Source organism: Nomascus leucogenys, chromosome 2 (genome assembly GCF_006542625.1).
Source record: "Nomascus leucogenys isolate Asia chromosome 2, Asia_NLE_v1, whole genome shotgun sequence".
NCBI lineage: Eukaryota > Metazoa > Chordata > Mammalia > Primates > Hylobatidae > Nomascus > Nomascus leucogenys.
Genome location: NC_044382.1, coordinates 37,028,554 through 37,056,390, shown reverse-complemented (window position 1 = coordinate 37,056,390; position 27,837 = coordinate 37,028,554). Strand labels below are relative to the sequence as shown.

The 27,837-nt window shown below is 51.1% G+C and overlaps 1 protein-coding gene across 6 annotated transcripts in view; it reads right to left on the bottom strand.

Moving 5' to 3' along the window:
* ARAP3 (ArfGAP with RhoGAP domain, ankyrin repeat and PH domain 3) overlaps nt 1-22,565 on the bottom strand; it is a 28,513-nt gene extending 5,948 nt beyond the window's left edge. For 2 of the 6 annotated variants that reach the window (XM_030827363.1, XM_030827369.1), the window contains exons 1-23: nt 22,497-22,565; nt 20,275-20,815; nt 20,073-20,134; nt 19,857-19,968; nt 13,917-14,120; nt 13,713-13,782; nt 13,326-13,446; nt 13,054-13,238; nt 12,865-12,971; nt 12,415-12,614; nt 12,218-12,303; nt 11,896-12,078; nt 11,590-11,725; nt 10,837-10,953; nt 10,242-10,389; nt 10,030-10,132; nt 6,730-6,949; nt 5,634-5,697; nt 5,244-5,407; nt 2,367-2,579; nt 2,008-2,113; nt 407-554; nt 36-104 (exon numbers count right to left, since the gene is read on the bottom strand). In XM_030827363.1, the coding sequence (XP_030683223.1) occupies nt 36-104; nt 407-554; nt 2,008-2,113; nt 2,367-2,579; nt 5,244-5,407; nt 5,634-5,697; nt 6,730-6,949; nt 10,030-10,132; nt 10,242-10,389; nt 10,837-10,953; nt 11,590-11,725; nt 11,896-12,078; nt 12,218-12,303; nt 12,415-12,614; nt 12,865-12,971; nt 13,054-13,238; nt 13,326-13,446; nt 13,713-13,782; nt 13,917-14,120; nt 19,857-19,968; nt 20,073-20,134; nt 20,275-20,798 (3,342 nt within the window). In that variant the 5' untranslated portion in view covers nt 20,799-20,815; nt 22,497-22,565. The remainder of the gene's footprint in view (nt 1-35; nt 105-406; nt 555-2,007; nt 2,114-2,366; nt 2,580-5,243; nt 5,408-5,633; nt 5,698-6,729; nt 6,950-10,029; nt 10,133-10,241; nt 10,390-10,836; nt 10,954-11,589; nt 11,726-11,895; nt 12,079-12,217; nt 12,304-12,414; nt 12,615-12,864; nt 12,972-13,053; nt 13,239-13,325; nt 13,447-13,712; nt 13,783-13,916; nt 14,121-19,856; nt 19,969-20,072; nt 20,135-20,274; nt 20,816-22,496) is intronic. The other 4 variants (XM_030827372.1, XM_030827381.1, XM_030827391.1 and 1 more) reach the window with 4 other exon arrangements.
* Nucleotides 22,566-27,837: the final 5,272 nt, after the last annotated feature.

Genomic DNA, 27,837 nt, shown 5'->3' with positions numbered 1-27,837 from the left:
GCCCCATTCAGGAGACTAAGGTCAGGACGAGTTACCTGCACATCCTTCCAGGTGGTGATAAGACTGACCTCCAAGTCAATCTGAGCTACCTGGTCAGAATCGATCTGTGAAAGAGCCAAAAGAGAGTGTTGGGGTGCTGGAAGAGGATCTGCAGGGAAGATCTCAAGGCCAAGGAGGACCTGTTTAAGAGGGTTGGAGACCAGAAGAGCTAAGAACCAAGGGGGTGAGGATGTTGGAAGTGAAGTTGTGGGAGAAAAAGACCCAGGGCTCTGGGAGGTGGTTCCTGGCGTAGCCGGCCACCAGAGGCCTGGGCTGGGGGCTTGTTGGGGTGAGCAGGATCCAGAGTCTCTGGGTCCTGTGAGGGTAGGGGAAAGGGGTTGTGGGTTAGGGGTCAGGAAAGCCTTACATCAAAGACAGAGATGTAGCCGTCGATGAGCTCTTGCAGCACCCGCACCTCGTGCTCCCCTCGCCCATCCGTCTGGAACACGCTGGGTGCAAACAGCAGAGCCAGGTTCCGCGTGCACATCTGGTTTAGAGCTGCACATTTCTGCACCCTGCAGAGGGGTGCCAGGGTCTTCATCAGTGTAGCCATTCATTCAGCAAACACTTATTGAGTCCCTATTGTATGCCTGGGCTAAGTGCTTGGAATACAGCAGTAAGACAATATTGGCCTCAAGGAGCTCCCAGTCTGGGGGAGACAGATAAGGCAAGAATCAGCAAACTTTTTATTTAAAGGGACAGATAGTAGACATTTTAGGCTTGCAGGACAGACAGTCTCTGTTGTAACGCTCAGCTCTGTTGCTGCATCATGAAAAGAGCTATAGAAAATATATACATGAATGGGTGTGGCTTTACACTTTATGTACAAAACTTTATTTACAAACATAGGCAATAAGCTGGATTTGGCCCATGGGCCTGTGGTTGACCAATCCCTATAATATAGTATATTTTTATTATTTATTTATTTTTATCTTTTGTAGAGATGGGATGTCTCACTATGTTACCCAGGCTGGTCTCCAACTCCTGGGCTCAAATGATCCTCCTGCCTTGGCCTCCCAACATGTTGGGATTACAGGTGTAAGCCACCACACCTGGCCCCTGTAATATAGTATAATCAGTGCAGTACAGAAATGGCTTCTCTCCAGAATTCCTCAAAGGCCTGTCTCCCTAACAGATTGGTAAAGGTAGATGTGCGTCTTATTCATTTTTGTGTTTCTTATATCTAACCCTTTCTCTGACATCGCATAATAAAACAAAATGATATTGATTGCTAACCATTTCTGAAGGCTTATGACATGCCAGATGTACTGGCATGTACTATACTAAGAATTTTATGAATTTTAACTCTCTCTTTTTTTTCCTTTTTTCTTTTTCTTTTTTCTCTTTTTTTTTTTTTTTTTTTTTGAGACAGGGTCTCCCTCTGTCACCCAGGCTGGAGTGAAGTGGTACAATCTTGGCTCACTGCAACCTCCACCTCCTGTACTCAAGCGATTCTCGTGCCTCAGCCTGCTGAGTAGCTGAGATTACTGGTATGCACCACCACGCCGGGCTAATTTTTGTATTTTTAGTAGAGGCTGGGTTTCACCATGTTGGCCAGGCTGGTCTCGAACTCCTGGCCTTAGGTGATCTGCCCACCTCAGCTTCCCAAAGTGTTAGGATTACAGGCGTGAGACACCACGCGCCCAGCCTTCATTTAACTGTCTCATAAACTATGAGGTGGATATGATTCATTACATCATCCATTACTTCCTTTTAGAAATGAAGAAATTGAGGCCCAGAGAGAACAAGTAACTTACCCAAAGTCACACAGCTAGAATGACGGCACCAGATTAAAGCCTAGGCCTGCCTGATCCCCCAAATCCATTCTCTGAACCTTAATGCTATGATACCTTCACTTAACAACTGTTTGTGGAATGAACAAATGAATGAATGAATGAATGAATGAATCAAAGTGCAGGGTCAGATTGACGTGAGGAAGGGTCCTGCAGAGGGTCTAGCCATACTGACCGATAGAGATGCCCAATGAGGGTGGCCAGTGTGCGGCGGTTGACCCGCGGCAGGCAGCCAATCACGTCTTTATATTTCTCCAGGCGCTGATTCTTCTGGGGCAGCTCTGGGGATGAAATGGAGGAGGGCTGGGGAGGACCCAGGAAGAAAGAGTGGCAGCTGGTATGGAGGGAGGGATTTTTAGACACAAATGCAGGATGGCTGCGTCTCTGCCCCCTTCCCACTTCCCCCTGAGCCAAGTCGCTGGATGATCCCCCAGGGTGGGAAGTGATGGGGAGGAGGGCTGCCAAACCATGGATTCTGGTGGGGGAAGGCAGAGATCCTGGTTGGGCCTTGGTTCTCAGGGATCTTAGGAATACCAGCAGCCTCCCTCCAGCGAGGCAGCAACCGTGCAGAGGTCACAGGGTCATCGAGCTCACGAAAGAAGCGTTTGAGTGTGTCAGTGACATCCTCCACAAAGTGCTCCCCTGGTCGGAGCTTCACCGACCGGGCATCCCGACGGAACTCAGCCAGGAGTCTCAGGCTGCGGGCACGAGCGCCCCCTTTCCGGTATACACCTTCCAGCCGGAGCCCTGAGGAGAGCCAGGCGTCTCTGCTCACCATGGTGCAAAGGCTACCACCACCCACCACGGCCCATCTGTGGCCTCCCTATGTGGTATGTGGCTGATGGGGGCATGGGATTCAGAGAGGAGGAGATCTATGCCTCCATGGTCTTGATTCTCAGGTCTCTGCTGGAGTCATCCTCAGAAAGTCCTTCCCTGACCTCACTGTCACAAGTAAAAACCCCCATCACACTGTATCTCCTCACCACTTTTATTTTTAAATAGCACTCTCTGAAATCACTTTATAGTCCATCCTCATTATCTGTGGATTCCATATCTGCACATTATCCTACTTGCTAAAAGTTATTTGTAACCCCAAAATCAATACTTTTGGCATTTTCATCATCATTTATGAACAGAGTGAAGAAAAATTTAAGTCCCCTCCCCAATGTGCATGTTCTTACTCTAAACAAGTGTATCCTTTTAATGGTATATTTAGAGCCATATTTTTGTGCTTTTTGTTGGTGACTTCACTGTTTAAAATGGCCCACGTATAGTGCTGAAATACTGTCTAGTGTTTCTACGTGTGAGAAAGCTGTGACATGCCTTACAGAGAAAATACATGTGTTAGATTAGCTTCCTTCAGGCATGAGTTACAGTGCTGTTGGCCTTGAGTTTAGTGTTAACAAATCAAACAATATATATAAAATAAGGTCTCTTTACAGAGAAAAACACATAAAACAAGCATACATATTAATCACTTGACTAAAATGTCATTGTAACCAGAGGCTAGCAGGAAGCTAACCCTGTATTTCCTCTGGGGCAGTGATTCAGTATTCACTAATTAAATGTTTGCAGTGACTTAGAGCATAACTACCACAAATAACAAGAACAGACTATATTTGTTTTCTTATTTATTACCCAAGAGATGGGTAATAAATAAGCTTCCTAGGACCCTCCCTGCTTACTGCCATATCCCCAGTGTCTGACACATGGTAGCAGCTCAACCAGTGTGTGCTGACTAAACAATGGTGGTGCAGGAACCTTGGAGGGGAGGGGATGAACACCCAGATTCTTTCTTTTTTATTGAGACGGAGTTTTGCTTTTTCGCCCAGGGTGGAGTGAAGTGGTGCCATCTCAGCTCACTGCAACCTCACCTCACAGCAATTCTCCTGCCTCAGCCTCCTAGGTAGCTGGGATTACAGGCACCCGCCACCATGGCTGGCTAATTTTTGTATTTTAATAGAAACAGTGTTTCACCATGTTGGCCAGGCTGGTCTCGAACTCCTGACCTCAGGTGATCCACCTGCCTCAGCTTCCCAAAGTGCTGGGATTACACACTTGAACCACCACGCCCGGCCCCATATTCTTTCTTCAGGGATTTCTCACTGGGCCTCTGACTTATTTCCTCCTTCGAACACGAGAGAGGCTGAGAAGAGGATAAGGATCTAGCGAGTGGGGGAGGTCACTGAACAAGGCCACTGCCAAGGCATGGAAAATGTTATTAGCCACTGACTTTCCATTTCCCGTGACTAGTAACAATTATTTGTAGGTTTGTGGAGGCGCTGTTTTTTTCCTTACAGTCAGCCCTCTGTAACCATGGGCTCCACAACTGCAGATTCAACGGACATAAAAAATATTTGGGAAAAAACCCCAAGATAACAATATAACAACAACAAAATACAAATAAAAACAATACAGCATAACAACTATTTCCACAGCACTTGCATTGTATTAGGTATTATAAATGATCTAGGGATCTGCCCACCTTAGTTTTCTGTGAATTTTCCTTATTAAGAGTACAGCCTTCTAAAGAGGGTTCACAGGAGAAATAGATTCTTTTCGGTCCTTATTTAGGATAAAAAACTTACAAAGGGCCAGGTGCGGTGGCTCACACCTGTAATCCCAGCACTTTGGGAGGCCGAGGTGGGTGGATCACCTGAAGTCAGGAATTTGAGACCAGCCTGGCCAACATGGTGAAACCCATCTGTACTAAAAATATAAAAATTATCCAGGTGTGGTGGGGCACGCCTGCAATCCCAGCTACTTGGGAGGCTGAGGCAGAAGAATTGCTTGAACCTAAGAGGCAGAGGTTGCAGTGAGCTGAGATCATGCCACTGCACTCCAGCTTGGGCAATAGAGCAAGACTCCATCTCAAAAAAAAAAGAAAACAACAACAACAAAAAACTCACAAAGAATTATGGGGGCCACTTGCACAGCTGACCATTTAAGTCCAGAAAACCTCCCACACAGAATAATTCTGCTTAAAACTTCTGGGAATGTGCTGCACAGCTCAGCTCTCACCTCGCAGCTGCTTGCTGTTTGCCATGGCTCTGTGTCCTCAGTCACATTTTCAGTGCTCCTCCCCTACTCCACACTCTGACGAAACTTCTGAACACTTACTACATGCCAGGCCCTGTGCTCAAGGCTTGACAGGCATTGTCTCACTGTCACAATTATCCTGGAAAATGAGGACCGTTGGCCCCATTTTACAGATGATGGAATTGAGGTTCAGAAAAGCAAAGCAGCCTGCCAAGAGTCATATGACCAGCTGGGGTCCAGCTGCAGTTTCTGGAGGCAAAGCTCTTCCAGGCTGTGCTCACGTTCCACCCTGGCTGTGCTCACGTTCTCCACCCCCTCATCCCCCCCCACCCCCCACCCCCATTGGCTCAGTATCAGCCAGTGCCTACTCACCATGCTGGGTAACAAAACTGATGCAGGCATCCACGATGATGGGGATGTCACCCCGGCTCATCTGCTGCTCCTGCAGCCCTGTGCCGCCCCCACCAGCTGCACCCCCAATGGCTGCGTTCCATGCCATGAAGTCCAGCCGGCCCTCTCCTTGCAGATACAGGGTCCTGAGACCCCAGAGGCCTGAATCAGAGCCAGCTCTTCTGACAGGCCCAGATGCATGGGGACCAGACTTCCCAGAGCCACCAGCAGAGGGCAGCAACACCCAACCCAAATGATCCCGGAGCAAGGGAAGAAACTGAGGAAGTGGGCAATGGCCCAGCAGGCCAGGTTGCAGAGTGTGGGCTCCGCTCCAGGAAGGGGAGCCCCAGGGCAAGGGCAGGGGCAATTTACCTTCCTGTCTCCACCAGGACCAAATGCTCTTTCTTGTCTGGGGTGTCAGCTGCAGAAACCACACCTGGGAGGAGAATCAGTGGACATTTTCATGATTATTGTCTTCATTATAGAGACTATTATTTATTAAATGCTTAACGTGCATAGATGCCAGGCTAGGAGCATTACAAAAAACGTTCAGTTGAATCCTATGAGTTATGTACTATTATTCCCATTTTATAGGTGACACATCAATCTCAGAAAGTTTAAGTAACTTGCCCCAGATTACTTGCTATAAAATGGCAAGGCTGAGCACAAACCCAGGTCTCTTGTTTCCAAAGTCCTAAAATATTATCTTACATTGTTCCTCTTTTAGGAGAAAGGAAAGCAGTGAGGGTACCCAGTACCCTCTCCCAGGACCCAACCAGCAAGTGATTCCAAATAATAATAATATTTATAGGCCAGGCACAGTGGCTCACTCCTGTAATCCCAGCACCATGGGAGGCCAAGGTGGGTGGATCACCTGAGGTCAGGAGCTCAAGACCAGCTTGGCCAACACGGTGAAACCCCTTCTCTACTAAAAATACAAAAATTAGCTGGGTGTGGTGGCAGGTGCCTGTAATCCCAGCTACTTGGGAGGCTGAGGCATGAGAATCTCTTGAACCTGGGAGGCGGAGGTTGCAGTGAGTTGAGGCGTTGAGATCATGCCCTTGCACTGCAGCCTGGAGGATAGAGCATGACTCTGTCTCCAAAAAAAAATAATAATAATAATAACATTTATTGAGCACTTAAAAAATGCTTGTCAGGCTCTGCGATACATGTTTTAGATGCATTACCCTATTTGAACCTCACTACAACCCTCTGAGGAAGGTGTTATTATTGTGCCCATTTTAAAGATGAGGAAACTAAGGCACAGAGGTTAAATAACTTGTCCAGGGATATACAGCTAGGAAGTGATGAAGGTGGGGTCTAAAGCTGGGCAGTTTCCCTTCAGAGCTTGTACCTGAAGCCACCATGTTCTGCTGTTTCCCATAAGAACCCCCAAATAATAAAGGTCTGCTCCCATGCACCCCCATGGCCACCCTTCATCCCTGTCCCCCCAAACTTCCCCACTTACTGATCTCCTGTAGCCGCCGCAGATGCACCATGTCCTCAGGGGCTGGGGGGCCAGGGCCCGGCGCTGAGCACAGGAAGAGGTGGTCACCACGAAGGAGGCCAAACCCTGACAGCCAGAGACCAGGGGCCGGGGCTGTATGGGAGGGGGACCGCAGCCATAGGCGGCCCAGCCGCAGCAGCCCGGGGCCCAGCAGCTGGTGGCAGCTCAGCGGGGAGAACCACTGTAGAGGCAGGGGGAGGACAGGAGAAAGGGGGATGGGGGAAGAGATAAGGAATAGGGGAGAGAAATGAGAGTGACCGCGGTAGGGAAAAGCAGAAAAAAAACATTAAGAGAAAGCAGAAGAAAAGCAGGAATGAAAAGGGATGGGAGAGAGTGAAGGAGACAGCCAAGGAGGAAACATGAGATGGATGGAGAAAGACAGGAAAGAAATTCAATTCAATTCAGTTTGCTCTCCCCAACATAAAGAAGACCCCTGTGTGGCAGCCTCGTGCCCTTAATTGAGGTGTGGGTATAAGAAAGAATACTCATTCTTGTGCAGTGCCGTGATCATGGCTCACTGCAGCCTCAACCTCCCCCAGCTCAGGTGATCTTCCCACCTCAGCCTCCTGAGTAGCTGGGACTACAGGAGCATGCCATCACACCTGGTTAATTTTTTTTACTTTTTTTGTAGAGATAGGGTTTTGCCATGTTGCCCAGGCTGGTCTCGAACTCCCACCTTGGCCTCCCAAAGTGCTGGGATTACAGACACGAGCCACTGCGCCCAGCCAAAAAGGCATACTCATTCTTTATAGCCAAAAATGCTACACCTGAAGACTCATGATGCCCTGGGAAATCCCACCACCCTAGGGGGCTGGGGAGAAGCTTCATAAAGGAAAGGATGTTTGAGGTCGACTGCAAAGCAGTGCTTCCCAAACTACCTGCAGTAAATTGCAGTAAAGGACCAGGGTTTTTTCCTTTTTCTTTCTTAAAGTCCCAAGCTGTCATTAACCAATAGCTTTCTTTCTTTCTTTTTTTTTTGAAATGGAGTTTTGCTCTTCTCTCCCAGGGTGGAGTACAGTGGCATGATCTCGGCTCACTGCAACCTCCGCCTCCCCGGTTCAAGAGATTCTCCTGCCTCAGCCTCCTGAGTAGCTGGGACTATAGGCGCTAATGTCTGGCTAAATTTTTGTATTTTTAATAGGGACAGGGTTTCACCATGTTGCCCTGGCTGGTCTCAAACTTCTGACCTCAGGTGATTCACCCGCCTCAGCCTCCCAAAGTGTTGGGATTAGAGGTATGAGCCACCACGCCCAGCCAATACTGTATTTTCTTTTTTTCAATACTGTATTTTCATTAAAAAGAATAAAAGTGGCCAGGCGCGGTGGCTCAAGCCTGTAATCCCAGCACTTTGGGAGGCCGAGGCAGGCGGATCACCTGAGGTCAGGAGTTCGAGACCAGCCTGACCAACATGGTGAAACCCTGTCTCTACCAAAAATACAAAAATTAGCCGGGCGAGGTCATGTGCGCCTGTAGTCCCAGCTACTCAGGAGGCTGAGGCAGGAGAATCGCTTGAACCCAAGAGGTGGACGTTGCGGTAAGCCAAGATCTCGTCACCGCACTGTAGCCTGGGAGACAAGAGCGAAACTTTATCTCAAAAAGAAAATAATAATAATAATAATAATAAAAATGAATTGCTAGAAAATCTGGATGAAAAAACGAAGAATACAACCCGACCTGCTTTTTTTTTGAGACAGGGCATCACTTAGGCTGGGTGCAGTGGCATGATCACAGCTCACTGTAGGCTCAACCTCTGAGGCTCAAGCAATCCTCCCACCTCAGCCTCCCCAGTAGCTGGGACTACAAGTGAGCACCATCATGGCTGGCTAATTCTTATTTTTTGTAGAGACGGGGTCCCAGGCTGCTCTCAAACTCCTGGGCTCAAGCAATCCTCCCGCCTCAGCCTCCCAAAGTGCTGGGATTTGCAAGTGTGAGCCACCATGCCTGGCCCAAGCCCTTTTTTTATAATTAGATTCAACACATAAAATTACTATGTCAAATTGCTATAAAATATTCTAAATGCTTACTCTCAAGTTCTGTGCTTATCCTGTCATGGACCATAACACATAGTCCAGGGGCTAGTATGGTGTGACAGTCTTCACAGCACCCTCCGGGTAGCACTGTCTTAAAGGATGGGATAGCTTTTTGGAAAGTGTAGATAATAATGAGAGGAGACTTAAACCTGGTTGGGAGGGCCATGACAGAGCCCTGAAAAGATATAGAGACAATGTGTTAGTGTGAGGAGTTGTAGGAGGCCTGGGAGAAGGGGGTCAAAAGCCAGAGCAGTGGACCATTTCCCATACAGGAGTGCCAGATGCTGCAGAGATGACCTGGTGAGGCTGGGAGGCAGCCTTGGCCTTTGGAAATGGGAAGGCACTGGTGACCTGCCAGGTAGCAGTTCAGGAGGGCATGGGCAGAGGAGGGCAGCCGCAAGGGGTCAAAGGGGAACTGCAGGCTGCACACGACTTTCTGATGCATTGTCAGGAGGGAAAGGAAGGCACCAGGGTGAAAAGTTGAAGATGGAACAGATCTTAGGGAAAAGCTGTCTTAGGATGGGAGAGATTGTCGTCATCATCGTCATCATCACTACCATCATTATTATTTCAACGCCCACATACTGAGGGCTTGCTGTGTGTGGGCCTCACATGTCATTTAATCCTCAAGCCTAGGGGGTGAGTCTTTTACGCCCACTCTACAGATGTGGAAAAGGTCACAAGGCTGAGAGTTGTGAGACTCAAATCCCAGGATGTCTGACTCTAGGGCCTGAATTTTCAGTTTTGGGAATGGCATACAGGAGAGAGATACTGGCTTATCTAAGAATGGAGAAGCTGGGAAATATGAAGGTAGCTTTGCCTCTGGGCCTGCTGGAAAACTGGAGCAGAGGGTGGGTAGTGGGAATCAGAGCCAGCTTCTTCGTGGGGGGAGGCATCGGCACAGTGAGGTTTGGGCCATGAGTTTTGCAGACAGAGGCCTGAATTTTAGTCCTGTGCTTTGCTGCCTTCTAGCTCTGTGACCTTGACCAAGTGAATTTGTAAACTCCAAAACTTAGTTTCCTTATACTTAAAACCTTACCTCAGAGAGTGGTTGTGAAAATTAAATGAGATATCGAGTGGGCAGTGCTTAACACAGGGCCCGGCACAGAATATGTGCTCAGTAACCCTTAGCTGTTAGTGGAAGAAGTGGCTGTAGGAATAAGAGAGAAGATGGGAACACGTGGGGGCAAGGAAAGCATGAGATGCTGCAGAGGGCGCTCTCCTGTCTCACCTTGCCCACAGCACTAATCCAGGCCTCCAGACTGTCAGCTCCATCTGTGCCAAAATGCTGGATCCTCCCCCCAGTGAGGATGAGCTCAAAGGAAAAGGGGAACCTGGAGAGAAGATGAGGTCAGTGAGGAGAATGGGACCAATGAGGGGGCTGTCAGGCTGGAGGTTGGGAAGAGAAAAGGGGAAGCTCAGTGATCACAGGAGGGCTATTACCTGTCAAGGTCACCTGGGTCAGTAGGTGGGGGGCTCACACCCAGACATACAATATCCTGGGGCTGTATGAGGCTGAGGGGTTCAGGGCTGTTTTCTGATGCAAACATTTCCAGAGCTGCTCCCAGCACACACCATAGGCGGGGGGGAGCTAAGGCGGAGGGAGATAGTCAGGTGCAGCAGACCTCTGCCCCCACTGTCATAGTTCCAATTTACCAGGTATTTATTCTATGCCAAGCCCTTTGCCCATATATGATCCCATGTAATCTCTACAATAACCCTATGAGGTGTTATACTCAGTCCTGTTTTGCAGATGGGGAAACTGAGGCTCAGTTTCAGTAGCTTGCCCAAGACACATAGGTAGGAAGTAGCAGAGCTGGGATTTGACCCAGACAGTCTGACTTCAGAACAGATGCTCTTAACTATCACCCAATGCTGCCACTTGGCATGGTCCCTCTCTCACCCCCAGGACCCCAGCCCATTCCCGGGCATGACCCCACTTTCCCATCCCAGCCCTCTCCTCTTTGTCCCTCTGCAGTACACTCACACCCATCCACTTTCTGTCCCTGTATCCTCCCATCCCTTGGCTCCCCCTCACCATCCCGGCCCCTGCGAGGGGGTGAGGGTCCAGCTTTGTTGCTGATAGGACTGCAGTACAGGAAGCCACTGTAAGTAGCAGGCACCACCACCTCATTGTACACACCAGGGGAGGGGTCTGCAAGGGGAAGGGGAAGTAGTCAGGTCAACCAAGTGCAATGGGATCACCTGACCCCCTCTGGGGAAGGGATGAAATGGAGAAAGACAGTGGGACCTGACTCCACTGGCAGCACAGCCAAGTAAAGCCCAATGGAGCTGGATCCCTCACTACCCAGATTACAGAAGAGAGAGGCAGGGGGTAATGAGACAGGGAGGCCTCTGGCCCAGCCCCTGCCCACTGCCTCTCCCTACCAGCTAGCCAACCAGGCTCTTAGCTCTGGGTGGGCACCTCAGGGCATGTGCCATCCTGTAATGGTCTCAGCCCCCTGGCCTGACCAATGGAGACGAGTGTCACTAAGCTGATCACTTCTTTGAGAGATCAGACTGTCTCCAGGGAGACTAGCCCTGACCTATGGTCAGGCCCTGTCAGGGGTGGACCAGCACTAGCACCTGGAACACCCAGACCCTCCCCAGCCATGACCTTCATCAGCTATCACATGACATCAGGAGATAGGCCCTGGAGGATCTGAGGGTTTGGGAAACTGCCCAGGCTGGGCCATTGTGATCAGCTAATTGGGGCCCCTTGGAAGAACTGAATCATAGGTTGGGTCTGAGAATTCCCGTGGGGGAGAGAGGAGGCACTTGGGGGAATGACCTGAGGGCAAGAGGCCAGGGCAGCTGCCATCAAGGGCTGGGGGGGACCAGGGCTCCTCGCCCTCAAAGGCCTCAACACAGAGGAGCTGGGTCATGTTCTTCAGTAGGTTGGGTCCTGCCACAGCTGCACACAGTGCCTGCAGGGAGGGAAGGGCCTCTGTCAGCCCCAAATCCCAAACTGAGAGCATTGGGGGCAGTCGTATGATCACCAAAAACAGTCTGCACCACCCAAGTCTAGGCATTCCAACTCTAGAGAGTGTTTCCTGACCCCCCCCACCCCAGATCAGCCCCGCTCTGTCCCTCCTACCTGGAGAAGCTGGCTATGATCTGGGTACTGAGGGTGGGGCTTCCGGAAGAGACCCAGACGGTACTTTCGGGAGATGAACTCTCCCCGGGGGCCAGGGGTCGCATCTGGATGTAGTCCCTCACCTGGGGGTAGAGTCCCTGCCCAGAAGCGGTTGGCACGATCATTTCCCAGGACAATGAACAACTGTGGGATGACAAGGGGCAAAGGCAGGTGAAGGAACTCAAGAGTCAGATGTTCCATTCCTGTCCCCAGGCTGGCCCAAGGCCTACTTATGGACGCTCCCTTCTACCCCTCCCACCTTCTCCCTCTTCTGCCCCCTCACCTGCACTATCTCATTACTCCAGACACTCGTGTCCAGCTTCAGGCTCTGCACCTTGGAGATCCCGGAACCCAGGGCCCGGTGCTGACCTGTGAGGGTGTGAGGGTGTGTGAGGGTGTGAGGGGCATGGGGCATGGGTACCCTGAGCCCTCTAGTCCCAGCCTTCCTGTTCCCCACATGGGCTTGAGGCCAGTCCTCACCTGCACACTGCTTGCAGATGACCACCCCCAAATTGACAGCAGCCCAATCTGGGCGGGAGGACCCACAGTCCGCACAGTGCCGGTTGGCCCGATTAGACCAGATCTTCTCAGCCACCTCGTAGTCAGACAGGGTCTCGGTTACTGCTTCCTGCAGAGCGGCCGCCCAGCTCTGCCGAGCACCCCCAGACTCGGCTGTGAAGCTGAGGGGTGGACAGCCAGTCCGTGGGCATTGACCTACCCTCCATGTCCCATCCCCCTGGCTCTTCCTGCAGGAGCCACCACAGGCCACACCTGGGGCAGCCCAGACCCTTCTGACATCTTGACCTAGCTCACTGGACTACCATCCGTGCACACCCTCTGACATCCTACTGAAGAGGCCTCCAGTCCTCTGCACCCTTGTGCCTCCCGCAAAAGTCCCCCAGCCTTGCTTCCCACTGGCCCAGGCCCCACCTGAAGCAGCGATGGGGTGTGAGCAGGTCGAAGCTTCGACTCTTGGTCTCCCGGACGCTGCAGCCCTGCAGTTCGATGAAGCAGATCCCGATGCCCAGAGAGAAGGCCTGGTGGGGTCAGGGGGTGGGCATCATGAGGTGCCAGAAGGGACTAGTTCAGGCCCCTCAGCCCTAGCCCAGCTCTCCTCACCTGCTCACTCTTGTACAGTGCCAGCTCTCCAGGGCTCAAGGCAGCAAACACCTTGGCCTTGTGTCCACGCAGCTCCAGCATGCCCGTGCGGAGGGGTCGGGGTGGCTGGGGGGGCCGGGGGTGGCCCAGGAGGCGCTGCTCCTTCAGACAGGACTGCAGCGTGGAGCACCACGTGTCCCGCTGAGCTGGTGGGGATGGAGAAGCAGGTCAGTGGCTGTTGCTCACACAGCCTCCCCCCATCCTGCCCTGACTCAGGGGGCTGTGGCCCTCACCCTCGCTCTCTGTGCGGAACACGAACACCCTCTGGCCGGTGATGACCTGGAACTTGTTGTCCTTGCTGCTGCGGGTCATCTCAATGGCAGTCAAAGGTATCACACCCTTAGGGAAGGGGTCCTGGAGAGAGAGAGCTCAATGACCCATGAGGACAGGAACCAAGCCATGTGTGCCAGCCCTGGGTCCTGCTCCAGATTTTATAAGATTGGCATTCAATCCACAAGCAGTGGGTACAGCTGCTAAGCCAGCTACTTTAAATGCGGACATCAGTCATGCAGTCACTGCGCCCCACACACACACCATGGACTTCCCTCCTTCCAATTCTGAGCCCCTCTCAGCCTTCCCTCTCCCTCATCTCCATGTCGTCACATCTCCCAGCCCCCCACCTTGTCACTGCCAAAGTACATCAGACTCCTCCCATTGAACTGCACAAAGCGTCTCTGGAAGACATAGTTTCTGAGGAAGGAAGGAGCCAAGATCAGTGTTTGAGGTTGCATGAGGTTAGGGGGATCATAGGGTCTGGGGGCACTTTCCCGTGCAACCACCTCCCAGCCTCTCTTTTCTCCCTCCTTTCCCCTCCCAGCGCCCACCCCTGAGGGGAGAGCTTGTCTAGCCAGCCACTGAGCAGGGGCGTGGGGCGGTCTGCCGTGAAGGAGAAGCTGGCATAGGGTGAAATGAGGTCATCACTGGTCTCCTCTGTTTCCAGGGTGGGCGATAAGAGGGTGGAGTCTCCAGGTAGCTCAAGGCTGGCATAGCCAGCATCCTCCCGTGCCTCCAGATCCTGCCTGCTGAGCCTTGTGGGGGCCAAGACAGGGAGGGACACACATTAGACAAGTACCCCGGACACCCTCTTTGTACTTTCTCCATCCTACTCACATCACCTAAGAATAGAATGCCTGGCAGGTAATGGATCTGATTTTCTTTTCTTTTTCTTTTCTTTTCTTCTTTTTTTTTTTTTTTTGAGATGGAGCTTCGCTCTTGTTGCCCAGGCTGGAGTGCAATAGCGCAATCTTGGCTCACCACAACCTGCGCCTCTCAGGTTCAAGCGACTCTCCTGCCTCAGCCTCCTGAGTAGCTGGGATTACAAGAATACGCTACCACGCCTGGCTAATTTTGTATTTTTAGTAGAGACGGGGTTTCTCCATGTTGGTCAGGCTGGTCTCGAACTCCCGACCTCAGGTGATCCACCAGCCTTGGCCTCCCAAAGTGTTGGGATTACAGGCGTGAGCTACCGTGCCCAGCCTCTTTTGAGACAGGGTCTCTCTCTCTCTCTCTGTTGCCCAGGCTGAGCGCAGTGGTGCAATCATGGCTCACTGCAGCCTCAAACTTCTGGGCTCAAGGGATCCTCCCACCCTGAGTAGCTGGGACTACAGGCATGTGCTGGCCACCACACCTGGCTAATTTTTTAATTTTATTTTTAGTAGAGATGAGGTCTCGCTATGTTGCCCAGGCTGGTCTCAAACTCCTGGGTTCAAGTGATCCTCCCACCTCGGCCTCCCAAATTGCTGGGGTTACAGGCGTGAGCCACTGTGCCCAGCCTGGATCTGCTTTTCAAACAGGGGAATAGGGAGGTTCAGAACCCTTAAGATTGGCATGGAGCTGCTTTCCTAAGCAGCATACTTGGAATTTTTATTGGGAAAATTTCAGTCCATCTTCTTTGCCATTAGTATGACTTGGATGGAAAAGAGGGGAAGGGCTGTGTAGATGGCTCCCTGTCATGGTTGCCCGTGGCTAATCAATATGTCTTGATTCTTTGTCCAAAACGTTCTTGACCTCTCCCTGGACCAAGGACCAAGTTCCCATCAAGTCTCATCAGGGTGATGCAAATTCCCTAACTGGCCACCTGCTTTCACTCTTGCCCTCCCTCCCACACTTATTCTCCCACAGGCACCAAAGTGCTCTTTTACAAATGCAGATGAGACCATTTTACTCCCTTGCAGGAAGCCCTTCAATAACGTCCCATTTGCACTTAGGTTAAACCCAAATTCCAAGGGGCTGCAAGAAGTTGTACAGTGAGGCCCATAGCCACTCCCCTGACTGCATCCTGTATTGCCCTGGCCCTTGCTTATAGCCACATTCTCCTCCATGTTTCAGAGCCTTTGCACACGCTCTTCTCTCCACCTAAAACTTGACTCCTTCCGTGCTTCCCTGGGCTGCTTTTTCTCATCCTTCGGGTCTTTGCTTATGTCATCTTCTCAGAGAGGCCTCCCTTAACTAACCTGAGTAGATTCCTCTATTATTCTCTGTCACTTTCCAGGGGTTCTCAACCTCAACAGCACAAAATCACTTGGGAAACACTAAAAAATATCAGTACATGGGCTCCACACCAGACACTTAAATGTGAATCTCTGGGAGAGGGCCCAGGCACTTACAGTTTTAAAAGTTCCCCAGCCTAAAAAAAAAAAAAAAAAAAAAAAAAAAAAGGCTGGGCACGGTGGCTCATGCCTGTAATCCCAGCACTTTGGGAGGCCGAGGTGGGCAGATCACAAGGTCAGGAATTCAAGACCAGCTTGGGCAATATGGTGAAACTCCGTCTCTACTAAAAATACAAAAAAAAAATTAGCCGGGTGTGCTGGCGGGCGCCTGTAATTTCAGCTACTCGGGAGGCTGAGGCAGGATAATTGCTTGAACCTGGGAGGCAGAGGTTGCAGTGAGCAGAGATCGAGCCACTGTACTCCAGCCTAGGCAACAGAGCGAGACTCTGTCTCAAAAAAAAAAAAAGTTTCCCAGCCTATGATACAGCTAAGGTTGAGAACCACTACTGCAGCCTCTGTTTCCTACTTCACTGAGAAATTGAACTAATCAGATAAGAACCCTCACAGACTCCCAGTGCCATGTTTACCCAATTTCACACACATATTCTGCCTTCCTCCTGTGACTATAATAAACACTTGTGTCTAAAGCCAGACCCTCCTCTGTGCACTTAATCCTATTCCTCTCACCTACACAATCACTTAGACATCCCTCGCTCTCCTCTCCCCTACATAACTGTCCTTCCCTACCAGATCATTCCTATTCACCTACAAACCTATATAACATTGCATCCAATAAAAAACTCTTGTTGGACAGGTACGGTGGCTCACACCTGTAATCCCAGCACTTTGGGAGGCTGAGGCAGGCGGATCACGAGGTCAAGAGGTCGAGACCATCCTGGCCAACATGGTGAAACCCCATCTCTACTAAAAGTACAAAAATTAGCTGGGTGTGGTGGTGCGTGCCTGTAGACCCAGCTACTTGGGAGGCTGAGGCAGGAGAATCACTGGAACCCAGGAGGCAGAGGTTGCAATGAGCCGAGATCACGCCACTGCACTCCAGCCTGGGTGACAGAGCAAGACTCCGTCTCAAAAACGACAACAACAAAAACTCTTTTCTTGACTCTACTTCCTCTAGCAACAATAGTTCCAACTCTCTGCTCTTCTTTGCAGAAAAATTCCTCAAAAGACACTGTCTATACTTTTCTATTCTCTCTTAAAACCCACTCTGATCGAGCTTTCACCCCATCACTCTGAGACTATACTTGTCAAGATCCCCAGTGACCTCCAATTCCAAGGGTCAATTCTAAGTCCTATCATACTCAGCAGCAGACCCCTCAGCAGTGTAGGACACAGTTGGCCTCTCCCTTCTCCTACATTTTCTTCACTTTGCTCCCATGACATCACATTCTCCTGGCCTTCTACTTTGCTATTTCTCTTCTGTCCGTTTTGCAGATTCTTCCTCTTCTCCCAAACCTCTAGATATGGGAGTGCACGAGGGCTTTGATCTTGGTCCTCTTCTCTATCTGCACTCATTAACAGCTGTATGCACCCATCTAAGTGCTGACAACTCTCAAGTTTAGGTCTCCAGCTCCGACCTCTCCCTAGACTCTAAGCTCGTCTATCCAGTGGTCTATTCTTCACCTCTTCTTGGAGGCATAACTTACACCTCAAATTCAACACGTCCAGAACTGCACTCCTAATCTACCCTCACCTCCCAGCTGCCTGAGCACAGTCTTCCCCATCTCAGACCATGGCAGCTCCAGGAACTTTCAGGTGCTCAGGACAGTGCTATCCAGCAGAAGTTAATGCGAACCAAGTATGTAATTTTAAACTTTTCCGTAGCCACGTTTAAAAAAATTAAAAGAAACAGGTGAAATTAATTTTAATAATATATTTTATTTAACCCAACATATCCTAAACATTAACATTTTAGTATGTAATCAACATAAAAATTACTATTTTTACTACATAAAAATTCTGTAATCAACATAAAAATATAAACATAAGATAATTTATGTTTATATTTGTTATATTCATCCAGTATTGCTTTTTCTCATATTAAGTCTTTGAAATCTAGCAGGTGTTTTACATTTATTGTGCATCTCAAAGGATACTAGTCACATTTCATAGGCCCAGTAGTCACGTGTGGCTAATGGCTACCATACTGGTCAGCGCCAGCTCAGACGGAAGCCCTCAAAGTCATTCTTGACTGCCCTTTTTTTCTCAGATCCCAAGTTAATCTGACAGTTTGACTTTAAAATAAAGCCACTTCTCATCATCTCCACTACTATCACTATACTCTGAGGTCTCTCACCTACATTACTATAAAAACCTCCCCACTGGTCTCTCTGCTTCTCCTTTGGCCCCCTGCAGACCACTCCCAACATAGCAACCAGGGGGATCCCTTTACAAAGTCGAAACCCCTCAATGGCTTCCCATTTCACTTAGAGTAAAAGCCAAAGTCCCTTATCTGGCCTCTTGTTTTTGTTTTTTTGGTTTTGTTTTGGTTTTTTTTTTTTTTTTTTTTTTTTTTGAGACAGGGTCTCACTCTGTTGTCCAGGATGGATGGCAATGGCATGATCTTGACTTACTGCAACCTCCACCTCCCGGGTTCAGGTGATTCTCCTACCTCAGCCTCCCTAGTAGCTGGGACTACAGGTGTGTGCCACCACCCCCAGCTATTTTTTTTTTTTTTTTTGAGATGGAGTCCTGCTCTGTTGCCCAGGCTGGAGTGCAGTGGCATGACCTTTGCTCACTGCAAGCTCTGCCTCCCGGGTTCACGCCATTCTCCTGCCTCAGCCTCCTGAGTAGCTGGGACTACAGGCGCCCACCATCACGCCCGGCTTTTTTTTGTATTTTTAGTAGAGACGAGGTTTCACCACGTTGGCTAGGCTGCTCTCAACTCCTGACGTCAGGTGGTCTGCCGACCTTGGCCTCCCAAAGTGCTGGGATTACAGGCGTGAGCCACTGTGCCCGGCCCTTATCTGGCCTCTTTTACCTCTCTGACTTCATCTCCTGCCATTCCTCCCACTGTGGCCCACCTGCCCCATCCAAGATGCCCTGGCCTCCTCACTGCTCCTGGATCCCCTTGGGCACACACCCGCCTTGAGGCCTCTGTTCCAATCACTTGCCCTACCTGGGGCACTCTTCCCCAGTTATCTTCATGGCTAACTCCTTCACCTCCTTCAAGTTTTTGATCAAATGTCATCTTCTTAACACTCTGCTAACTGTAAATGAAAAATTGCAGTCCACCCATTTTGCCCCCAAGCCCTCTTTTTTTTTTTTTTCTTAGTCACTGCTACCTCCACCTCCCAGGTTCAAGCAATTCTCCTGCCTCAGCCTCCTAAGTAGCTGGGATTACAGGCGCCCACCACCGCACCTGGCTAATTTTTGTATTTTTAGTAGAGACGGGGTTTCATCTTGTTGGCCAGGCTGGTCTCAAACTCCTGACCTCAGGTGATCCGTCTGCCTCAGCCTTCCAAAGTGCTGGGATTACAGGTGTGAGCCACCATGCCCGGCCAATCCCCCAGCCCTCTTACTCTGCTCTATTTTTTCCATGGCACTTAATACCTGTTAACATTCTATAGTATTTAATGTCTTATGTTTATTGTTAACGGACTATCTCCCCACGAGGGCAGGGATTTCTGTGTACACTGATCTATCCCAAGCATCTACATCTGGTGCATGATAGTTGCTCAATAAATATTTGTTGAATGAAAAAACGAAAAGCACTTCTCCTGGCTGGGCACAGTGGCTCATGCCTGTAATCCCAGCACTTTGGGAGGCCAAGGAGGTAGGATCACCTGAGGTCAGGAGTTCGAGACCAGCCTGGCCAACATGGTGAAACCCCATCTCTACTAAAAATACAAAAATTAGCCAGGCATGGTGGCACGCACCTGTAATCCCAGCTACTCGGGAGCCTGAGACAGGAGAATCGCTTGAACCCAGGAGGCGGAGGTTGCAGTGAGCCGAGATTGTGCCACTGCACTCCAATCTGGGCGACAGGGAAAGACTCTGTCTCAAAAAAAAGAAAGAAAGAAAAGCACTTCTCCCAATTTTCCATTAGATGACCATTGGTTTGTCTACTTGTTTTATTCCCTGTCTGTCCCACTGAGTCACAAGCTGCCTGAGGGTGGCACTGGGTCTGTGATACTCATCCAGTATCTTGAGTGCCTGGCTGGTGAATACTCAATGCACATTTGTTGAATAACTGGATACACGGCCACCACCGACTCACCTGCTCCTCCCTCCCACCATTCCCTATTTAGTACTCACCTGTGTTCAGCCCTGTCCTGACAAACATCTCTGCTCTCTCTTCTGTCGGGGGCTCCCGGAGTCCCCACAGGTTGGACACCATAGTACAGGCAACCAGGATCCATGATGTGCACTGGCAGGAGGAGAGGGGAACACACAGGGAAGAGGAGATTGCTGGGAGTGTATGAGGTCCTGCCGGCACTATCCCTCTCCCCCAACCCGTGATAACCCAGTTACCTGTGCCTGTTGTGGGCCTGAGGGCAGGGGTGGGGGCAGCGGTTTGGGAGCTGTCTGGGGCCCTGAAGAGAAAGGTCTATTGGTTACTTAAGGAGAGAGGAGGAAGAACAAGCCTTCACGCCCTGCTCCCCGCCTCTGTCCCCCTCATGCTCTCCTCCCCACTCCCCCCAGCATTAGTCCCTAGGGAGCCAACTCCACTCACTTGTCCTGAGCTGCCTGTGCCCTGCCTCTTAAGTCCAGGCCGAAGTAGATGGAATTAGGCATCATCTCCACAGTATTTAGGGCTGAAGGCTGCTCAGAGGAGGAAGTGGGGAGAGGAGGGGGCCTTGGGCTGGGCTCTGGGCTCCTGGACACTCCTGGTCCCCCGAGGGCTGGGCTCAGCCCAGGTCTCTGAGTGGTAGCAGGGCCACTGAGTCCACCAAACACAGTCCTGGGCTTCGGCACGGGCTTAGGGGGCTGGGCTTGGGGGGCTTGGCTGGGGGATGGTTCCATGGCACTATCTGATTTGGGATCCAAGGAGCCCTCTTCGGTGCCTGTCTGCAGCAGGCGCAGAATGCGTTTCCGGTGCCCTGTGGCGCTGATGCCCAACTGCTTCAGCTCCTCGTGGCCGAGGCCCCGGGCTGCACCTGCTGTAGCCAGGCCATGCCGTCGGAACGTGTCTGCATACTGCTCCAGGTGCACCGTGGCCAGCCACACAGCGATGTCCAGGTCCTGAGGGGCAGCCATGGGGGCTCAGGCCATTGCTGAGGGGAGGGGCAGGGTGAAGGGAGGGCTCAGGCTGAGAATCCCCCTCCCTGCCCCAGAGTCTGAGGCTTGGACAGTGAGCACCAGCCTCCAATCTTCCTCCAAAGAAAGATGCTGAAAGGCCTGCGATCTGGAAGCAGAGCCATCCCAGAACAACAGCAATGGCTCTCTACTTAGGGAAGGGACTTCATTTGAAGTTAAGGAAACTGAGGCCCAGAGAGGAGAAGGGGCTTGCCCCAGGTTCACAGCAAGTCAGTGCTAGAGTTGGCCTCTCAGCTCCTGCCCACCCTGGGTCTGGGTCAAAGCTCTGCTCCTGCCTGACTGCACATCCAACTGAGTAAGCATGGGACAAGATGCTAGAATGCTGTGGGGCAGAGTGGGATAGGGAGATGCAGAGGAGGGGCCAATGATGTGGCCAATCAGCTCTGGACTAAGGTGGGGAGAGGGGCAGCCTAGGTAGGAGGAAGGAGGTGCAGACCCCACTCCCTCTTGTTTCCAGAGCCGAGGTATGCAGGCCTGCCATCCTAATCCTGGTTGTTCCCAGTCCCTCCTCCCCTTCCACCTATTGTCTCTGCTCAGACTTCCTTCCTGTCCCTCCAGCCCTGGCCGCCTCCACATCCTGCCTGCCTTGGTCAGGCTGCCGGGAGAGCCCTAACCAGGCCTAATGTGTGGGGTCCTGGCCCTGGGTGGAGGCTAATTGAAGAAAAAGGATGGGGATGGAGAACCAGGCCAGAGAGATGAGGGACCAGAGGTCAGGGGTACTCCAGAGGCTTCTGGACTCTCTACCCACCGGCAGCGTGTTCACATGCTGTTCACCTGTGTGTGCACATGCCCTGTAGCGATTCGGCAGTGTGAAATGCCATCCCCCGACCTCCGCTTTCTCTAAGCCTTCCTTTTCTGAGCCTGCCTTTTCCCTGCCCATTCCCTTGGGCTCAGGTCTCTGTGCTCTGTCCCTCTTCCGCCAGCCTGACCCCGACCCTGACCCTGGTCTATTTCATAGACCTGTCTCTAATTCTGTGGCCCCTGAGTTTTATCTCTGCCTTGTCCCTGTCCCTGCCCTACTCCATCTCAACCTCTCAATCCTTCTTTGTCCCTCTCCTTGTCCCACCCTGTTTTGCTCTCTGTCATTAAGCTTGTCCTTGACTCAGTCTCCAATTCTAACCAGATCTTGAGTTGTATCTGTGTTTCTGCCTGCCTCTGAGCCTGGGTTTCTGTCTTCCACCTCGGCTTAGGCTCTCTGCCTGTTGTTCTTGTGCTCTGTCGGTGACAAGGACGCCCTCTCTGTCCCAGCATCAGTGCTGGCCTCCCTCTGCCTCTCTCCAGCTGGGCCTCATTCCCAAGCCAGGGCCCGCTTGCTGAGCCTCGGGCCCTGACTCAGGGCCCGGTTTCCCGGTGACTCAGGCCGGGCTCGAGAGCACGGGGCTGGGAGCCGAGGTGCTCGCGGGACAGGAGTGGCGGGGGCGGGGGCGGGGCGGGCAGTGGCGGGCAGCGCAGGCTGCGACGAGGGAGGGGGCGAGGAGGGATGGGGCAGAGGCCGGGCAGCAGGAGGGAGGGGCGGGTCGTGGCGGGGATGGGGAGGGCCGCCGGCGCCGAGGGGGCCTGGGAGCCCACGAAGGCCCTCGAGAAGGTGATGGGGAGGAGTCTGGGAAGCAGGGACCCGGGGGGCGCGGGGGTCCTCACCTCACTACGCGGCCGCCGTCCGCTCGCGGGTGCCCGCCGCTCGTCCGAGGCTCTGAGTCCCGCCGCGCCGGCCCCGCCTCCCCTCTGCCCTCCCTAGACGGGCCCAGCCCCGCCCCGCCCGGCCGGTTCCCTCCGCGGGGCCCCGGCCACTCCTTGTGCAAGCGCAGGCCTCCAAAGTGTTTGGGCTTCTTGCCCAACCGCCGCGCTTATCTCCAAGTCTGTCCCCAGTCTGCCCTCTCGCAGGCCGAGAAAGGACCAGAACACTTTGGGACAAAGACAACCTTAGGGAGAGGGACAAAGAGGCAGAGACCGGGACGGAGATTGGGACGGAGGTAGAAACTGAGAAAGGGAGAGTGCCAGGGACGGCTTTGCATCCTCTCCGCTGCTCCCATGCCCTCCAGTCCTGCCAAAAGGGAGGAGGAAAGGTCGAGCCCTAAGCCCCCAGGGCACCTGTCCCACGCCCAGAAGGGTGGCTGGACCCTGGCAACCAGTTTAGTTGGGGGACAGAAGCTGGACATCCAGAATTGAGACTTGGCCTGGGCAACAAGCGCAGAGGCCCAGCAGAGGGGTCCCCGTCTGTTTCTCCCCACTTCCATCCCCAAGGGCCCGGCCTAGGTTCCTCCGAAGGATGAAGGTCCGCAAGGCACATCCCTACTTCCAAACCAAGGTTTGGGGCTGCCTTTTTGGGACAGGCGGACGCCCTGCAAGCTCAGTAACCAAGCAAGCAGCTGTTTCATTCATGGGAGAAGCCGCCCCTTCTCCCCACTCTCCTACCCTAAAATTTCTCGGGGGATGCCAGGGAGGCCTGAGGAGGAATGGCCCCTCTCTCCTTCCCTAATCTTGCCAGAACCCCGGTCCTGGAGCCTGTCTCCCAGGGGTGGAGGCACTTCCCTCTCTGAGCAGGGCCAGTGTTTGGGTGTGGTGTGTGTGTGTGTGTGTGTGTGTGTGTGTGTGTTGGGGGTGGGGGGGGCGCTGGCCGGCTGTGTTTTCCTGTTTGTATGAGAGGAAGTTGGCTGTGAGTCAGCAGACACAGGAACTGTCAGTAGCTAGGGGAAGACCCCTACCTCAGGGGAAGAAGAGGGGAGTGGAAGGAAGTGGTTCCCACCTCTTCCAGCTGCCTCAGCTAGGGGAGGGACTGTCATCTTCAGCCTCCTGGAGCCCCACTTTCCCGGCCTTCCCTTTGAGAAAGAGAATTATAGTAATAAAATAATAATTGCAATGGCCATAATAAGGGCTACCAATTATTGAGAGCTGACCGTGCTCCAGGATCTATGTAAACATTGCTTTGCAAACTTTAATTAATCCTCACAAATATCCCTATAAATAGGAAATTTTATCACCTCTATTTTACATATAAGGAGACAGGGAGCATTAAATAACTTGCTGAAGACCCTGCAGCTAGAAAATAGCCAACTCTCCAAGTCTGTATCTATAACTACCATGCTCACCTACCACCATGGACAGGACCCCTGCACCACGTCCTTTTTTCTGGATGGGCAACTGTGGTGGCAGTGAGAATGCTCCTCACAGACCTTACACTGTGAGGAGTGAAATTAACCAATAACCCCAGCTGCTTCTCTCGGAAATCTAAGGCCAGCTTCCCACTGGGCCTGCTCCCAGCCAGTGACAGAGCTCGGCAGAGATCCTAAGGCAGACCCATTCCTGGGAGATAGGCGACTCCTTTGACAGCTGACTTTGGATCAAGATTCCCCAATGGCTTTGCTGAACTTTCCTTTGACTGGTGTTTTAGGATGCTCCTCTCAACCTTTATTCCTTCCCTCTCTCCTTCACAGCTTTCCCAGCTCCAGGCTCCCTTCCTTTCTCACAGGCATCTCCCCTAGTCAAATCTTTGCATTCTGCCTTGGCAGCTTCTTCTTTAAGGACTCAGATTAACCCAGCAAAATAAGGGAACAGGAAAAGACGGTGAAGGGCACAGGGAGTTTTGAGGAATGAGTGCCGGGGGGTTTGGGTCAGGGACTAGATGCAAGAGTTCTGAATCTTTTTGTGCCATGTTCTCCTTTGGCAATCCGGTAAAGTATGTGGCCTCATCTCAGAATAATATTTTAAAATGCATAAAATAAAATATGTAGGATTATGAAGGAAACCAATTATGTTGTAATACAGGTATAAAACCGATGTGATATAGTAATATATGTGCTTCTTTATTAATGCTTTAAATAAGATCTAGTGGTAGGTTGATACCTCACATAATTTTGACGCAGTGATGAGCATAAATGGTATTTCAAAAGATCTGCAATACTGTAATATGATATAAAAATATATGTGATTTCTACTGGTGACAAAGCCATAGTTATAGCTAAAATGACTGGTTTGTTGCTATTGTCATAATTGGAGGAAATGTTAAATTTCAGCTAGAGATTAGTGGAAGTAATATTCTTTTCCCATCCAAGTCCACTGACTCCAAGTTAAGGACACCAATGCCAGATGATGGGGCAGAGCCACAGAGAGGGAGATCTGGCTTCCTCCCTCAGACCCCACTTCCCTTCTTTGGCTCAATGATATGGGGCAGGTGGAGTCTTCTGGCCCCTGGCTTGTGTCTTCCTTCTCTCTTTCTCCCTGGCTCTCCTTCTCAGTTTCTATTCTCTTCTCTCTGCCTCTATCTCTATTGCTCTGTCTCTCTTCCTATTTCTGTCTGTCTTCCTATTTCTGTCTCTTTCTTTCTTTTCCTGTCTTCCCCTGAAGACAGGAAAAGAACTTCTATCTTTCTTCACTCTCTGAATCTCTTTGTGATGTCCTCTGTATCTGTCTCTCTTTCGGCCTCTGCCTGTCTCTGTCTCTCTGTCCCTCTGTCTGTGTCTGTCTTTCTCTGTCTTCATAATCTGTCTCTGAAGGGATAGGACAGACTCAAGGGGATCTCTATAGCCTGGCCACAGTACAGCAAAGAGAATCCATTGCTTCTAGGGTCCCTGGGAGCTAGACAAGGGGGTGATCCTGGGTCTTAGGCTCTGGCCTGGGAAGCACAGTTCTCTTCTTCCCCGTCCTCTCTTTCTTTCTGTTTTCTTTCTTTCTTTTTTTTTTTTTTTCGGAAATGAAGCCTTGCTCTGTCACCCAGGCTGGAGTGCAGTGGTATAATCTCAGTTCATTGCAACCTCCGCCTCCTGGGTTCAAGCAATTCTTCCGCCTTAGCCTCCAGAGTAGCTGGGACTACAGGTATCCACCACCACACCCAGCTAATTTTTGTATTTTTTAGTAGAGATGGGGTTTCACCATGTTGGCCAGGCTGGTTTTGAACTCCTGACCTCAAGTGATCCTCCTGCCTCGGCTTCCCAAAGTGTTGGGATTATAGGGGTGAGCCACCCCGCCCCACCTCCTCTCTTTCATTCTTAGCCTTTGCAATGGCAGAAACAGGTTGCAGGGGATAGAGGCATCCCAGGCCCCAGAAGACAATGGCTAAGGCATCTGTGACCCTGAGTGTGGATACAGTGAGATCTTTGCCCAGAATCCTCTCTGTGGAGCTGTAGCCCAGGGGTCCAGGTGTCATGGCTTTCCTCTGTTCTTCTCCACACACTGGGGGAGCACTAACCCAGCATCATGTGAGGGCACAGGGATTCTAGAACCTCGCGGAGTAGGTCTGTAGCAGATGTGAGCCCTGGCCCCTAGGAGATGTGCAAACGAAGGTCTGTGAGCTCAAGGAAGGAAAGAATGGATTTCTGGGGCTTAATCTTTGAATACTCAAAAATGAGGTAAAGCACCAGGTCAGCCATTCACTTGGAGGGATATATGCCTTCAAGATGATTTGGGTCGGGGAGTGCTGTTGGCCTGAGAAATCAGGAAAGGAGAGTGGTCACCAGTGTCCTGAAAGAGCTGAAGCATCCTAAGATAAGAGGCAGATGGGGAATGGTAGTGTGAGAGGTGAACCAGGTCATAGGAATGGGATTGAAACTGAGTAGCAGGGGTGGCTGGTGCCTCTTGGAGGGCTTCCTCCCTAGGAGGCTATCTTGGGTCCCTGCTCCCTAATCAGACCTCTCTCACCCTCGCTGTCCAAAGAGTCTGCTTACAGCAAGATTAGCAGTGCCAGGCTGGGCAAGGGAACTCACTTTACTCCAGAGCTAGCTAGCCATGCCTGGCAATCTAGGCTGAGCTGTTTTACCTTTTGGCAATCTGTGGCTCCCTCAGAGCTTCATGGACAAAGGGTACTAGGACGGGACTCTCTCCAATCCTAAATCCTGAGACCCCACAGACCCAGTTCACCCTGGCTAGAGAGACTGCATTATTAACCATCATCAACTGATTTACCTGCTCTGATGTAACCCAAAAATAAGCCACAGGGCTCACATGACCCATGGAAACCAAAAAGAGTGAACAGGTTCTCTGATACTTCATCTCTCAAAAGACCTGAAAACCTATGGCAACACTTCTATGTTGCTCACAAATCTTTTGGGTTTTGTTTTGTTTTGTTTTGAGACAATGTCTCACTCTGTCACCCAGGTTGGAGTGCAGTGGTGTGATCTTAGCTCACGGCAGCCTTAGCCTCCTGGGGCTCAAGCGATCCTCCCACCTCAGCCTCCCGAGTAGGTGGGAATACAGCCACATGCCACTGGGCCCGGCTAATTTTTGTACTTTTTTGTAGAGACAGGGTTTTGTCATGTTGCCCAGGCTGATCTCGAACTCATGAGCTCTAGCCATCCACCTGCCTCCTGCCTTAGCCTCCCGAAGTACTGGGATTACAGTTGTGTGCCACCATGCCCAGCCCACAAATCTTGATTGTCTGGGACTTCTCACTCCTCAATACCTTCTATCTCTTAAGCTCTTCCCAGAAGCAGCCCTAGTTTTTTCTTTCCCATGCTTTTTATTGTTCAATTTTGCCTCTCTGGGATTTTGCATGGAGGGAGGAATAGGAAGAAACATGACATTACTAAATCTTTTTTTTTTTTTTTTTTTTTTGAGACAAAGTCTCCCTCTGTTGCCCAGGCTGGAGTGCAGTGTCGTGATCTCGGCTCACTGCAACCTCCGCCTTCTGGGTTCAAGCGATTCTCGTGCCTCAGCTTCCCGAGTAGCTGGGATTACAGGCGCCCGCCACCACACCCAGCTAATTTTTGTATTTTGGTAGAGACAGGGTTTCACCATGTTGGCCAGGCTGGTCTCAAACTCCTGGCCTCAGGTGATCCACCCACCTAGGCCTCCCAAAGTGCTGGGATTACAGGCATGAGCCACCATGCCTGGCCAACATTAGTAAATCTTAAATCTTAATCTTAACACATGGGACAAAAAGGACACTAGTGAGCAGAGGAAGGGGAAGAACCAAGCAATGAGGAGATATGGAAGAGAATTCTTCAATAGCCCCTTCCATGTCTCGATTTGTTCCCCATTCAAATGATAG